Source organism: Vicugna pacos, chromosome 16 (assembly GCF_048564905.1).
Source record: "Vicugna pacos chromosome 16, VicPac4, whole genome shotgun sequence".
Classification (NCBI taxonomy): Eukaryota; Metazoa; Chordata; class Mammalia; order Artiodactyla; family Camelidae; genus Vicugna; species Vicugna pacos.
This window is the reverse complement of record NC_133002.1, coordinates 3,142,316-3,157,852: the sequence shown is the minus strand read 5'-3', so window position 1 is coordinate 3,157,852 and position 15,537 is coordinate 3,142,316. Positions and strand designations below refer to the sequence as shown.

The following is a 15,537-nucleotide window of genomic DNA, read 5'->3' as shown; positions in this document are numbered from 1 at the left end:
TCCTCCACGCTAGTAGTTATTTCTCTATTTATAGAGGAAGTACTGGGGACTGAACCCAGGACCTCATGCATGGACCTCGTGCATGCTAAGCATGTGCTCTACCACTTGAACTATACCCTCCCCCCTTAAATTTTGTTCTGTTTTACTTTTTTGGGGGGGGGGCGGGGAGGAAGTAATTAGATTTAGTCATTTTTAATGGAGGTGCTGGGGACTGCAACCAGGACCTTGGACATGCTATGCACGTACTCCACCACTGAACTATACCCTCCCACTGGATTAGATGATTTTTAAAATCCTTGGCCATCCCCAGATTGAATGGTTCTAAAATTATGAAGCTGGCAAAATTTACCTTTGGAGCCAACCACTTCCCCATTTTCTCTTACTTGGTCTACTTCTGATGATCTCCCCCATCAGCACGTCATTCCAAAAGACCCAACAGCCACCCGCTGACTTGTGCCAAAGTCTCCCCTACTTCTTAAACAATCTTTCCCTTTAGTGTCCTGATTACCACTGATTGTTAGAGGAGTTCAAACAAACCTGGCTCTTAATGAAATTCTCACTAAATGCAAATAACTTGTTAAATTTATGGGTCCCCTTCTAGAGAATATCCACCCTAAAAAGAGATTGTTTGCTAATTTTGTTTGCTAGAACCACAAGTGTGTAAAAATAAAATCCCAAAAAAGGGAAACAAAAGTAGTTTTTAGGTTGGTAGAATTATTTTTCTGTATTTAAAAATCTCCTTAAATATTGTTACAGTGTTTAGTTTTTAAAAAAAAAACAATAAAAAATATAGACACTGTAAACAACATATATATCCAGCAGTTTTAAAATAAAATTCTTAATTTTCAACTTTGTATAGATTTAAAAAATGATTGGCACTGCTGATTTTTGGTCACACACATATTTTATTTTCTTTTACTTTTGTTTTTGTTTTGTATGAGTCTGTGAAGGGAGGATAAGAGCAGGGGTTATCTATATTTTCCTGTATTAAAAAAATTATACGTACTACCTAAGAAACTTCCAACTAAATATGAAGTTTTCATTAGCTGAAATGTTGGCTATGTTTAGAAATGTTTAGGAACTATATGAAAAATATTTTCCATTTATTGTATGCTTATCTTTTATTAACAAGCTAAGAAATAAATATTTAGAACAATAGTAAGTGCATCTAGAACAATCTGTAAACTATTCTAATAAAATTATCTCAAACTTGATATACAAATAGCTAAAACATAGCAAGAAAACTTTTATCACTTTGGCCTCCAAAATTTTCCACAAATAACAATATGCTTCTACTTCATTTGAAAGACCAGATATTTTATAGCCAAATTTCTGATAAGCTGATGACAAACACAGAAAAAAGTTAGGGAAGTCAAGGCTTCAACATTTCCGGAAAAGGAAATAAAACTCTAGCTCTACAAATGTGCCAATTATATAGGAAATAACAACTAATCCTCCTGTGCTGACCAGAAAGTAGAATTTGGGGTTTGGGGGCGTTGTTTTTTGGTTTTCTTTCTTTCTTTCTTTCTTTCTTTTTTTTTCATCCACTGGCAGCATGTTTGGCATCTCACAAACTACCCGGTAAATAATCACAGTCTAAAAATTACGTGTTTATTACTTCCTAGAAGAAAATAAAGGAGCATCTCGAAGTATGAGACTCAGGGGGAAAAAAAAAACCTAAAAAACTCTAGCTCTAAAAGAGGATGTGAAATCACTTGAAACTCCACAGAAACAATGCATAATAACTTACAAAAGATCATATTTGAGGAATTTATTTGAATCTCATTTACTCCCAAAACATTGAAGTTATACTGTTAGTCCCATTTCGGAGATGAGATAATTAGTATTGTATTAATTAGATATTCTAAAAAACTTTATCATGAGAATCAGGTCACTGATTAATTACTTTGAATATCTGCCAACTTATACTTCCAGCTATTGCTAATACAATTTGTTTCTTTCTCTAACCATTCATGTTAATACCACAGGGATCAAATTGTCCTATGGGTATTTACAAAGGCAGTCTGATTTAATAACCTAGTTTTATTAGCTCTTAAGAACCAGATTTTACATACTCAAGGGCTTAGTGACTCTGTGTGTGTGTGTGTGTGTGTGTACACGTGTATAGTACAATTTCTTAGTTTTTGGTTCTGTGCTTATTACGGATGGGGTTTTGTCTCTATCTGTCTTGTGTTAATATTCTAGTTTGTTCTTGAGTGCCCCATTCCGTGTCTTACTCAGGAAGCAACTAGTGAGAGCCAGTCAGCACCAAAGCTAGATGTTAGGGATTGAGAGATCAATAAGCAAAGATCCTTGCTCCCAAGGAATCCAAGAAGAGCCTTATTCATAACTTAAGGTGTTTGAAAAATTATTTTATAAACCACATTAAAGAATTTTTTATAAATTTTGAGATGCAATTATTTCTTTGTCAGTCCTAATTACTTCTTTAGCCCTACTATAATACAATGAATATATAATGAATTAATTTTCTCTACATTCTTAAGGTCCTTTCAATTTCTGAGACATAGCCTGTCCACGTACCCTCACATCTTAACCTCAAACATCTCACATTTTTAAAATAGCTTCTTCCCCTCCACCAAATGATAGCTCTTCTAGCCCTAGTATCTTTTCAATTTTCTGGTTAATCTTAACTAGGCTGCCCATACCAACTATTTATACTTTCTCTAATATCATCTTCACCTCCACATCATAATATGTATGCTTTGTGAAGTATATATCTTAATCTTTACATAAATAAGATCTACGTTCTTGCTGTTCATTATATTTTTATTATCTCTGCCCCAACTACTTATCCTATCAAGGATACAGCATACTTAAGCACAGTATCTGTCTTTTGTCAATTATGTAATATAATTCTTTATCTTTTTAGTATATGGTATCTTGCAAATAGCATGCTTAAACAATTTTTTGTTTTGTTTTGTTCATGGAACAAGTATACCTAAAAAAAAAATCTTTCTAAGTGTCCTAGCAGTTAAAGAAATAGAAGAATATCAGTAGATGAAAAACATGGGGGAGGGTATAGTTCAGTGGTAGAGTGCATGCCTAGCATGCATAAGGTCGTGGGTTCAATCCCCAATATTTCCATCAAAAGTAATTAAATGAACCTAATTACCTCCTCTCCCCAAAACTGGGGGTCTTAAAAATTTGGTGAGCAAATGAAAAACAAACTACAGTTTTTAAAAAGTTGATATTATTGATAGCAAGAGCACTGACTGCATAAGACAAGACAAAACAAAAAACAAAATCACCACCAACAGTAACAACAACAAAATGTTTAAGGTTAAAATTAAAGCCTGTTTGATTTAGGTTTTATATAAATTTCAAAGTCAATAAGAAAGCCAACTTACAAATAAATATATCTAACAAATACTAACATACGGAAGAGCTGCTTTCTTCTTTTGAAGTACTAGAAGTGGGAGGGTGTAGCTCAAATGGTAGAGTGTATGCTTAGCATGCACGAGGTCCTGGGTTCAATCCCTAGTACCTCCATTAACAACAACAACAACAACAAAAAACTAATAATAAATAAATAGGCCTAATGCCCCCCCCCCCAGATAAATAAAGCACTAGAAAAACTTTCAAACAACTACAGTTACAGAAAGCTACCACATGATGGAGAAGGCTATGGCACTTTTTACTAGTTATTGCTTGAATGAAACAATACAAAAAACTGCTTTAAAATGAAATGTTGTATCTAGCGAGCAGAAACCATCTAAACTCTCAGAACATCAAAAAAATTTTCAGAGGATTGAAATCTTCAAAGATAAAAAATATTTAGGTACTATCCTTAGAAATAATGTATTACACAAATGTACCATCCTTGGAAACAGCTTATTATACAACCTAGTGTTTTAATTTCATAAATATATAAGGGTGCTTGGTAAAAATTCAGCAAAAAACATGGAGGAAAAACTTATACTTTATACATAAAGAATGCTAAAGTCACTCAAACTTCTGAGCAGTTTTTCCAAGTAATATATATCAGCATATCCCAGGCAACAAATATTTGATAAGTGATAGTGTATGAGGGTATGTGAGGTTGTGTATATGTGTGTGTATCTCAGTGAAAGTTGTTCACATAAAATTAAATATGTATTTTGTTACAGCTAGCTAGCTAGCTGTATAATCTCAGTTGAGAAGACAACAAAGTAATTTAAATTAAATTATTCTGTTTCACAGTCAGTGACAGGAGGAAAGATTCTGCATTTTAGAGCTGTAAGAGATTTCTTAGATTACAGTCAAAAGGCATCATATTATAGAACAGCAAGAGTAAGCGATGACAAACATAGGAGGATTTGATTTAGGTGAAACTGGAATAGGAAAAGCAGTACCTTCAGACCTGATAACAGAATAAATCATCTCTAAAGTGTCTGAACAATGAGAAGCAGAACAAAAATTTACACCAAATTCTCCTGATTTATTAGCCCCAATTATATACATAAAAATGGTTCAAAATTATATAAGAAAACATTTTTTTCTCACTAAATATGGATAGTTAAGTTTTTTCATGGAGTTTAGCTTATCATATCCCCTGTCTTATTTTTCAGGGAAAAGAAAACAGTGTTCTCACGGTTACCACAGACTGATGATAATCATTTACTCTAAAACGAAGAACAAGGTACCAATCAGCTGTCATTCCTGTCTCTCCTGCTGCTGCTTCTCTGTGAGGTGCTCTAAAAGACATTTCTACGAGATAGGAATAATTTAAAACTTGAAAAAAGTTAATTTACCTTATTTAAAAAAATCAACACTCATAAGGCTTCGAAGAAGAAATACCAGACGACAGGTTCAAATCTGCAGAAAAATTACTAAATAGACACATAATCCTCCTCATAAACAAAGGCCAATTTAACAGTTGTTTCATTTTCTCCTTTTCTCTTTCTCTCCGAGACTAATTAGCATTATACACAGTATGTTCCTTGTTACAAATGCCTTCTTTCAGCTTTGGAACTATAGCATCTTTTGATCACCCACAACTCTGATCTAGTTTCTCCGTCATGTAGAAGCCAAACACTCTTTGTAACACTTCAGACTAACTAAATAAAAAAAGCGCTTTTAATAAAATAGAAAGAACTATCACAAGTGGATGCTACATGTATACTATCTTCACTGTGTGAATCATCATCACTTTCAAAATAAACTGTAAAAGAGACGAATACCTTTTTATATACTTACTGCTGAAAGGCTGCCATTGTATTCTCCAAATTTTCTCCAGCACCTGTGAAAATATTACATTGAAATTTCATTTACTGAGCTAATGTGAACATTTTATTTTTCCAGAAATTCACTTAAATGAGGCACATCAAGTGAATCATGTTTATATATTATGTAGACATTACAAGTATTTTAAAGAATGTAATGGTAGTTTGAATTGTTTTCAGCTGCACCAGGAAGATCAAAACACAGCCACTGCAACGCAAGAGGGTTAGAAGAACCTAAACATGATTTTTTAGCTATGATATCTGTTTGTCATAGAAAAGATAGAAGACTTGGTACATACACACCTCCTCAGAGTTAAAATGTCTCTCTTCTGTATCCCCATAGTCTGCTATGAATCTCTTTACTAAGGCATTTATCACATTATAGCATAAATTATTTACCCATCTCTCTCCTCCTTTTCCCATGAATTACTTAAAAGGAGTGGCTGTTTTAATCATCTTGGCTGAATGTGGCAAAGAATATATGGAGGTTCATGTATGACTGAAAAACTGTGCTCTACACTGGAAATTGACACAACATTGTAAACTGGCTATAACTCAATTTAAAAAATTAAATAAATAAATAAATAAATAAATAAATAAATAAATAAATAAATAAATAAAATAAAATAAAATAAAATAATCACCTTGGCTGAGGGCAGCTGAAGGTGGGGCTCTGCAGTTGGGATCTCCGCTCCCAAGTCCATCAGATACTTGTATGAACTTGGGAAAGTTACCTAACCTCTTTCTGGCAGAGTTTCTTTATCTATAAGGGTGGGGATAATGATGACACTGATATCATAGGATTAGTGTAATTAAATGAATTAATATGTCAAGGGCTATATGTCATCAATTCGGAAAATGATAGCTTTTCACTTTTTAACATCTCTGAAGTTAGGGTGCCTTTTACAATAGACGGTGTGTAATAGTTTAACTGGCAAGATTTTCTCTTTCTTAGCAATGCTTTAAAAACAGGCATCTTATAACTTATGACATTAGATTCAATGAAATAGTAAATATTCAGTAAAAGTAAAGGATTATTGCCATTTATTATTACTATTGCCATTATTATAGTAACTGGTGCTTCCACTGACTGAAGTAATAAAAACTAGTGTAATGACAAAGAGGACACATAAAAACTATCTAATTACCTAACATTATCTAATGTTACATACTAGGCAGAACCAATTAGCACAATATACACTAGCCTTGTGTTTATAGATATTTTAAAACTAAAAGATTTCAGTATTACTAAATAATTAATGGAATGCTCAGGAAAAATACTTTGGAAAAACAGCCAATTTCTTAACAAAAAGAAGCACTTCAAAATTTAAGGTACTGTTCAAGTAATAACATTAATAACATTAAAATGTTTTATATACAATATCATATGAACAGATCTGCAAAAGTATTAAAATTTTCTTCTTTTATATTTTAGACATTTATTTTTATGACAACTTAATTAATAACCAATAGAAACACAAGGTATAAAGAAATGAATATACTAACCTAATGTTCTAAAAGTTCCATCAATTTAGCAGAGAGAAGGGATATTTATGCGAAAAAAAGCTACTTTGATTTTAGGTTCATTTCAGTGACTAGAGTTGACGCACAATAGAAAACAGATGAAGCAAACATGGAGATTAAAGCTTTTTTCAAAAGTAAGTGCTCTTTTGAGGTTAAACGACTTTCAAAAATCTAGTCAGTGCTTGTTTTAGTAAAAAATTATGGTAATACGTTATATACAGATAATCAATATTCAAGAACAAAGTACTCTAGGATCTTACCAAAAAGACAAGTGGTGCTAAAATGGTTATTTACAGGTTAAACTACTGACTGCTTGTTGTGCCAAAAAGCAAGGAAGTTAAAAGGACAGAGAAGCCAGTTTGAAGGAGCTCTCAATGGCTAAACTCGAGACGATGTTAGCATCAAAATAATGATAGTAACAGACTTTAAACCATTGAACAAAATAGGATATTCTGAATCCATTTTAATAAATGGACTGAAAGTTTGATAAGAAATGGAGTGTTTATTAGTTTCAAAGTACTTTCCTACAAAAACACTCATTACAAAGAGAAAGAGAGTAACTTTACGATGGAAAAGACTAGAAGACTTTCAGAATTGAGTACTCGGCAGATACGTTCTTCAGGTTTAATAAACTGAGTCTGTCCTTAGAAGAAAGTCAAAGTCAATGTCATTAGCTTCTTCAAGCTGACTTATGTGTCCTTTTTTAATTTCCTTGTTTTTTGGTACAGTAAAAAACCAGTAGTTTAACAAATCAAATTAATTGGAGCAGTTATCTCCAGATGATAAGAATATAAATGATATCTAATATACATTTTTCTATACCTTACAAAACCCCCTATAATGACGATGCATTACTTTTTAAAGGAGAGAATCAAAGTTTTAAGCACATTCTGCTCTGTGGAAAAAAATAAAGGCTAATCCGGCTCAGAATTCAAGCAACTGCCCAAGTGCTTTTTGTCAAGACAATCATCATCACATTTTGGTATGCACCAAGTGTTTTATGTGTACTCCAAATTTAGTCACACAGAATATTAAAAGTTACGTGTACTCAGGGTTGAACTTTAATAAAACTAGTAATTTTTACTAATACACCAAAGATATTCTTAAGTGAAACTGCCTTTTTAAAAAAACTTCACGTGCATGACACTGAAGAATACGGTGGCTACTAGTACATTTGGTACCATCATCCTCATTCATGCTAAAGCAACGACAGTTTGACCCACTACTGCTTTTGCATCATCAGTGCAAATGTCAACATGGTGAAAAAGGCAAATAATGTCTTATGAAAACAGTTTTGACCTTGTAGACCCATGCAAGGTCTCAGGAGCTCTCAGGAGTCCACAGACCATACTTTGGAAACCACTGTCTCAAATAATCAATGATGGTAAAAATCAGAGGATTGGTTACCCCTGGGGATGGAAGAGGATAGATTAGGGAGGGAACCAAGGGAATCTTACGGGATTCTAGAAATGTTCTATATCATGATCTGAGAAACTGCTACCTGGGTGTATACATATATTTTTTTAAAATATTAAGCTGTGCACTTAAGGTTAGTGCTACAACATCTATGCTATCCCTAAATTAAAAAAAAATGCCTTTAATTCTAAGTCTTAGAACTTTTATGTTCTAGTACATCCACCTAAACCCTGAGAAGGCTTTCTGCTGCAAGCATTGAGGGAAACATCTGTCTCCCACTACTTGTTTCCACCTAGTGAAGGAAAATTTCACTCTAGTCTCCAAAAGGGAAAAGAACAGAAAGAACACTTTTTTTTTGAGTGAAGGTAGATTTATTCAGAGACATACATTGAAAGGCAAGAGAAAGGCCATGAGGTGTGGGGACTGGGTGCTCAGATTAAAAGTAGGTACACATTTCATAGACATAATGCAGGCCGTCTCCAAAGAGGGAGAGAGAGGGGCGGCCGTGAGGCGCGGTGTTGCTGGTGTTTATGGGCTTGGTGGCTTCATATGCTAATAAGTGGAAGGACCAGTCTAAGGGGAAGGGGGTGGGATTCCTAGGAAGTTGGCCACTTCCCCACTCTTTGACCTTTTGTGACTAGCCTTGGGACTGCCATGGTGCTTGTGGGCGTGTTATTCACCATTTTAATATATTACGATGGGCGTATAATGAAGCTCAAGATCTGCCAGAAGTTAAATCTCTCATCATCCTGAGCCTCAAGGCCTAGTGGGGGTGGAATCTTTCACCATTTTGATGTTAACTGCTGTGACATTCCTTGAATGGCCGTGCCCTGCCCTCTTCCTGTCTCATTCCCCACCTCAGAGATTTTACTCCCATAATCTTATGGGGTTGCAGAGGGGCAAAGGTCTGCCTTCTGAAACTGCTTCCAGGCTAAGTAGGGGCATTGACCCTGCCTATCAGGGAGTAAAAATCTCTGACGCTAAGAAAACTTTTAACCCTTCTTTACTCCCTCGTCTACGCCTCTCTATGGGAGCAGAAGTGACATAGGAGAAAGAGCTGTCTGTCCATCTGTAACTCAACCTTTTAATTTGGAGTGGCCCACCCTCAAAAGGAACAGAATTTCTGCTCACTTACATAGAGAGTTTTCCAGGGCAGGTCCTGCCAATGCAGGCAAAAGGCTTCCAGTTTTAGTGTTAAGTTCAATTCAGAGAGGGCACTAAGAGTTCAAGTTCAGCTCTACTGGTTCATACAGTTAATATTTTTCTTTCCATCTTTCTGATGCATGCATTTTATTCTAAACTGGTTCCAAACTTGGGAAAGGAAAGTAACCAGTGTTACTTATTATTAGCCTTCTCAAATTCCAACAGCAAGGGCTTTCTAATATGCACCTGTTAGAATATTCCACAAAATAGTGTTCAATAAATATTTATTAAGCTTGAAATGATATATTCATTTAAAAATAATCTGGCTAATACTACTCAGCCATAAAAACCAACAACATAACGCCATTTGCAGCAACATGGATGCTCCTGGAGAATGTCATTCTAAGTGGAGTAAGCCAGAAAGAGAAAGAAAAATACCATATGAGATTGCTCATATGTGGAATCTAAAAACAAACAAACAAAGCATAAATGCAAAACAGAAATAGACTCACAGACATAGAATATAAACTTGTGGTTGCCAAGGGGGCAGCGGATGGGAAGAGATAGACTGGGATTTCAAAATTGTAGAATAGATAAACAAGATTATACTGTATAGCACAGGGAAATATATATAAGATCTTATGGTAGCTCACAGAGAAAAAAATGTGGCAATGAATATATATATGTTCATGTATAACTGAAAAATTGTGCTCTACACTGGAATTTGACACAACATTGTAAAATGACTATAAATCAATAAAAAATGTTAAAAAAATAATCTGGGTTAGAAGAATGGGCAGGGATACAGATGAAACAAGACTAGGCACTAGCTGATAATTGTTTGTATCTGGGTGATGGCATCTTACTACTTTTGCGTATGCTTGAATTGTGCCATAATAAAAAGTTAAAACGATACTTATTGTTTGATCTTTTGGTTTGGGGGAATGGAGTTAGGAAAAACATAAAATAGAGACTTAGAACTCTGAAATAAGTTTCCCCACAGTTAATACAATTTTTACTACTAATATTTACGTTCAAAGTCTACCTGTTTGTCTTTTGTGACTGCTTTCCATATTAATTTTAACTGTAATTCACTGAAACCTAATAGCTTAGGCATGCAAACATTGCTACTTAAGATCTTTGATCTGCTTTACAAGTTTATGAAATTAATAGCCAGTACTAGATAAAACAAAATATTGAAAAGGTGGTGAAGATGTTAACAATTAACAGAAGCCAGACACTGTGCTTAGCACTCTATATATTATTTCATTAAAATGCCCATAACCAGGGTAAGTATTACTATTTCCAGGAAGAAAAAAATTAGGTAATGTCACACAGCCAACAAGGGGAACTCAGATTCAAGCACAAAGCAGTGTATGACTTATGATCATACCCTTTTTTATCACTAACTATGCTACAGTTTCTATGCTGCCATTCATATAAAACCTTTATTTCAGTTTCAGGTAAGTTATTCATACTGATTTCAGTATTCTTGTAATTGTTTGTAAAGCCTGAAGATAAATCCCACAATGATAATACTCACAAATTACTTGTTACAGTGAAAGTCTGGAGAGTAACTAAGGGACTAATTTAAAAGAATGTCATTCCTCCCCAAGGAATTATTTGGCAATAGCTCTTCTCTTATGAATGGTTTAAATTTCTTTTCCTTCCAATTATCATCGTATCATTCACAGAGCATGCTTGCCATTAATTTTTCTTTTCCCACAAAAATCAGCTTAATGCCTGGCTTTGAGAACAACCATTCTACATAAAAACAAAAGTTTAATTTTTAATTAGTTAATGAAATTAATTATAAAATGTGGAAGAGACTGAGTATCATAGATTTTACATGCTGTCCTAATGTAATTTGTTCATAATTTCTCTGCTTATGTCCTCCTGCCTCCATCTTCATCAGCTCATTTTTCACTTCTTTGAGAAAGCTTTATTTCTCAATACTATACAAAGCTAATTTACCAATTTTTCACTCTTTGTTATCTTTCACTCTGTTATATAGTGCTTTATAATTACTTTGTGATTGGTTAATTTCTGTTAGGATAGGAAAAGTAAAAGAAACATACTTTTGTGTCTTTGATTAGACTTACATGCTGTAAAGGAAAGAACTGTCTGTTTAGTTTCCTTTTTATGTTCCAAATGTTTTATATACCAATAAACATTCAATAAACATTGTAGACTTGTTTTTTATTTATCTCCAATCACCACTATCATTAATATTTTTGCATACATGCTATATATATGTGTGTGCATGCATGTGATGTTTATAAAGCCAATGACAAATGTGACAATGTGCACCAGCCATGAAAGAACAACCTTCAAAATTAAATATTGTCTGATATTGGGAAAGATAGCTTAGTGCAAATAAAACATATCCTAATGTTTGCAGATTTATTCCTATCTCAGTTTAAAATGTAGTTATTCAGTACATCAAGCAGCAAAGAAATTCCTTCTTCATTTCTAAATTCATTTGTTCATTCAGCATTTAGAATGTGCCTTGGAAAAGTATATATGTTTTCTATATGAGCATAAAGAGCTTGTAAGAACTAGAGATGATATATACAAAAGATCATTTCTCAATATGAGATCCCTGGGACACTGCAGACTTGTTTCTATATTTCAAGGGAAAAATATTAGTGAAATTTATACTTGCAGGTATAAGAAAAAAGTAAACACATCAGCAGCACAGAAGGATGATATTCAAGAGGTATACTGATATTGAGGGAGCATTTACCAACTAACCACATGTATGCTCTTTTCAATGATAAGTGGCTTTTGTTATATACCTTGTCATAATTTCAATAACTTTTCTATAACAATATTTAATTTTCCCATGTTTGTATACAGTTTAAGATACATGGCGTATTATGTTATAAATGTATATCTCCATGGCTGAAAATAAGTATGCACATTTTAATTTGCTCTAATAAGCACAAAAATACTATTAAATAAATGATAATTTACTCTTGTTAATTAGATATCAGTAGGAACGAGCAAGCAAGCTGGAAAAAATGTCTTCACTGACAAGGAAGGAAGAGTTCCCTGAAAACAGGAAGGAGAGAGAAAAAGAGAAACTGAAGGGAAAGAATCGGAACCCTGATGCTGAGTACGTGTTTCAGGATGCAATTGCAGAATGCTACTTCCAGTAATACTCTGAGACTCAGACTGATGCCTCAATTTCCTCCTTGAACAACCAACTAAAATTTAGGGCCCAGAAGCAGCCAGTGTCCACGAGCAATCCTTAGCCTCACTTAAAAGTATCACCTGCCAAATCAGTCGGTGGCAGGATGCCCAGATTGTGACAGTACTCTACCTTGAGTCCAGGGGTGAAGGATTGGGAGGAAAGGTAAGGATTTTATCAGTCAGTGATATTTTTTTTTATTCTTTGGCCACTGAACCCTAATAAACAGATTTGTTTTTAAAAAGCCTGTTTAATTTAATTGGACCATAGAGATAGGTCAGAGAGTACCTGAAATAACTTATCAGGTAAGTTATTTCCCTGCTATCCTATCTCTAGTTAACTCAGTAGGCACCTGAAATAAATGTATATACAGTATGATTCCAAACGTAGTAAAATATGTACTTAAAGGAAATGCTTCAAAATGTTAACAGAGATTATGTCTAGATAGTTTTAGAAACTATTTTTTCTTTTTTCATTTCTATATTTTCCAAATTTTCTACAAGGAACATGAGTTACATATGCAATTGGGAAAGATATTAATAAAATCTATAACTTCATAGAGAAATTATGAAATTAATCTTTGAGAGTATTGTTTGCTCTTGATTTAACCCAAAGTATATACCTTTGTCCTACTGGTATTTCATCAATACACTGTAGTTACCAAAAGTTCTTTGGTCAAACAGATAAGAAAACACATAGAAAGTATCTAACATGCATTAGATAATTAGCAGACAATAAGCTATTATTTAAAGTGTATGTTAGGATCTGTACTAGAAGCTAGAGACACAAGCATTAGTAAAAGCTGCCCTTGGGGAGCACATAGTCTAGTAAGGGAAGCAGATGTACTAACATATCCTATTGTAATATAATGAAATGCAATACAATGTATGATTTAAAGAGGTAAGAACAAAGCAAGCCTACAGCATTTAACTTTTGAAATAGAGTATTTTCTACTTTCCCCCAAAGAAGTAAGGTAAATGGTCTCTATCTCTAGATAAGGAAACTAAAATTAAGACTTATTCCCAAGGTTAGCTAGTGATAGATCCAAAATCTGACTCAGGTGATAATGCTTTTATAGGAGACAATACAGTATATATTAAGAGTTTCAAGTTACAGCAACTCAAATGTATATACTTTATACACATATAATGATCAATGTTTCAGTCTTGGAATGGTCATACATCTGGTTTACATGAAGTATCAGGTGTTTGCAGCTAGGGCAATAAAGATTTAGGCCCAAACCAAGGAGGTGAAAGAATTATACAAAGAAAACTATAAACCACTGATGAAGGAAATTAAAGAAGACTTTAAAAAATGGAAAGATATCCCAGGCTCTTGGATTGGAAGAATCAATATTGCTAAAATGGTCACACTGCCCAAGGTAATCTACAGATTTAATGCAATCCCTATCAAATTACCCAGGATATATTTCACAGAACTAGAACAAATGATAATAAAATTTATATGGAACCATCAAAGACCTAGAATTGCCAAAGCATTACTGAAGAGAAAGAAAGAGGCTGGAGGAATAACTCTCCCAGACTTCAGACAATACTATAGAGCTACAGTCATCGACAGCATCGTACTGGTACAAAAACAAACATATAGACCAATGGAACAGAATAGAGAGCCCACAAATGAACCCACAAACTTTTGGTCAACTCATCTTCGACAAAGGAGGCAAGAATATACAATGGAATAAAGACAATCTCTTCAGCAAATGGTGTTGGGAAAACTGGACAGCAGCATGTAAAACAATGAAGCTAGAACACTCCCTTATACCATACACAAAAATAAACTCAAAATGGATCAAAGACTTAAACATAAGACAAGATACAATAAACCTCCTAGAGGAAAATATAGGCAAAACATTATCTGACATACATCTCAAAAATTTTCTCCTAGAAGAAATAAAAGCAAGAATAAACAAATGGGACCTAATGAAACTTACAAGCTTCTGCACAGCAAAGGACACCATAAGTAAAACAAAAAGACAACCTACGGAATGGGAAAAAATTTTTGCAAATGAAACCGACAAAGGCTTGATCTCCAGAATATATAAGCAGCTCATACGACTCAATAAGAAAAAAATAAACAACCCAATCCAAAACGGTCAAAAGACCTAAGAAAGCAATTCTCCAAGGAAGAAATACAAATGATCAATAGGCACATGAAAAAATGCTCAATATCACTAATTATTAGAGAAATGCAAATCTAAACTACAATGAGGTATCACCTCACACCAGTCAGAATGGCCATCATTCAAAAATCCACAAATGACAAATGCTGGAGAGGCTGTGGAGAAAAGGGAACCCTCCTACACTGCTGGTGGGAATGCAGTTTGGTGCAGCCACTGTGGAAAACAGTAGGGAGATTTCTCAAAAGACTAGGAATCGACTTAACATATGACCCAGGAATCCCACTCCTGGGCATATATCCAGAAGGAACCCTACTTCAGGATGACATCTGCACCCCAATGTTCATAGCAGCATTATTTACAATAGCCAAGACATGGAAACAGCCTAAATGTCCATCAACAGATGACTGGATAAAGAAGATGTGGTATATTTATACAATGGAATACTATTCAGCCATAAAAACCAACAACATAACGCCATTTGCAGCAACATGGATGCTCCTGGAGAATGTCATTCTAAGTGAAGTAAGCCAGAAAGAGAAAGAAAAATACCTTATGAGATCGCTCATATGTGGAGTCTAAAAAAAAACCCAAAGCATAAATACAAAACAGGAATGGACTCACACATATAGAATACAAACTTGTGGTTGCCAAGTGGGCGGGGGGTGGGAAGAGAGACTGGGATTTCAAAACTGTAGAATAGATAAACAAGACTATACTGTATAGCACAGGGAAATATATACAAGATATTATGGTAGCTCACAGAGAAAAAAAATGTGACAATGAATATATATATGTTCATGTATAACTGAAAAATTGTGCTCTACACTGGAATTTGACACAACATTGTAAAATGACTATAAATCAATAAAAAATGTTAAAAAAAAAGATTTAGGCCCAAA

General features: G+C 34.1%; 1 protein-coding gene across 2 annotated transcripts in view; it reads right to left on the bottom strand.

Moving 5' to 3' along the window:
- The window catches only part of GDPD1 (glycerophosphodiester phosphodiesterase domain containing 1), a 40,669-nt gene that overhangs the window by 22,967 nt on the left and 2,165 nt on the right, over positions 1-15,537 (bottom strand). For both annotated transcript variants that reach the window (XR_012060165.1, XM_006218004.4), the window contains exon 2: positions 5,197-5,239. Coding sequence is in view for 1 of the 2 variants with exons in the window: in XM_006218004.4 (XP_006218066.1) it covers positions 5,197-5,239 (43 nt within the window). In the remaining variant the exon portion in view is untranslated. The remainder of the gene's footprint in view (positions 1-5,196; positions 5,240-15,537) is intronic.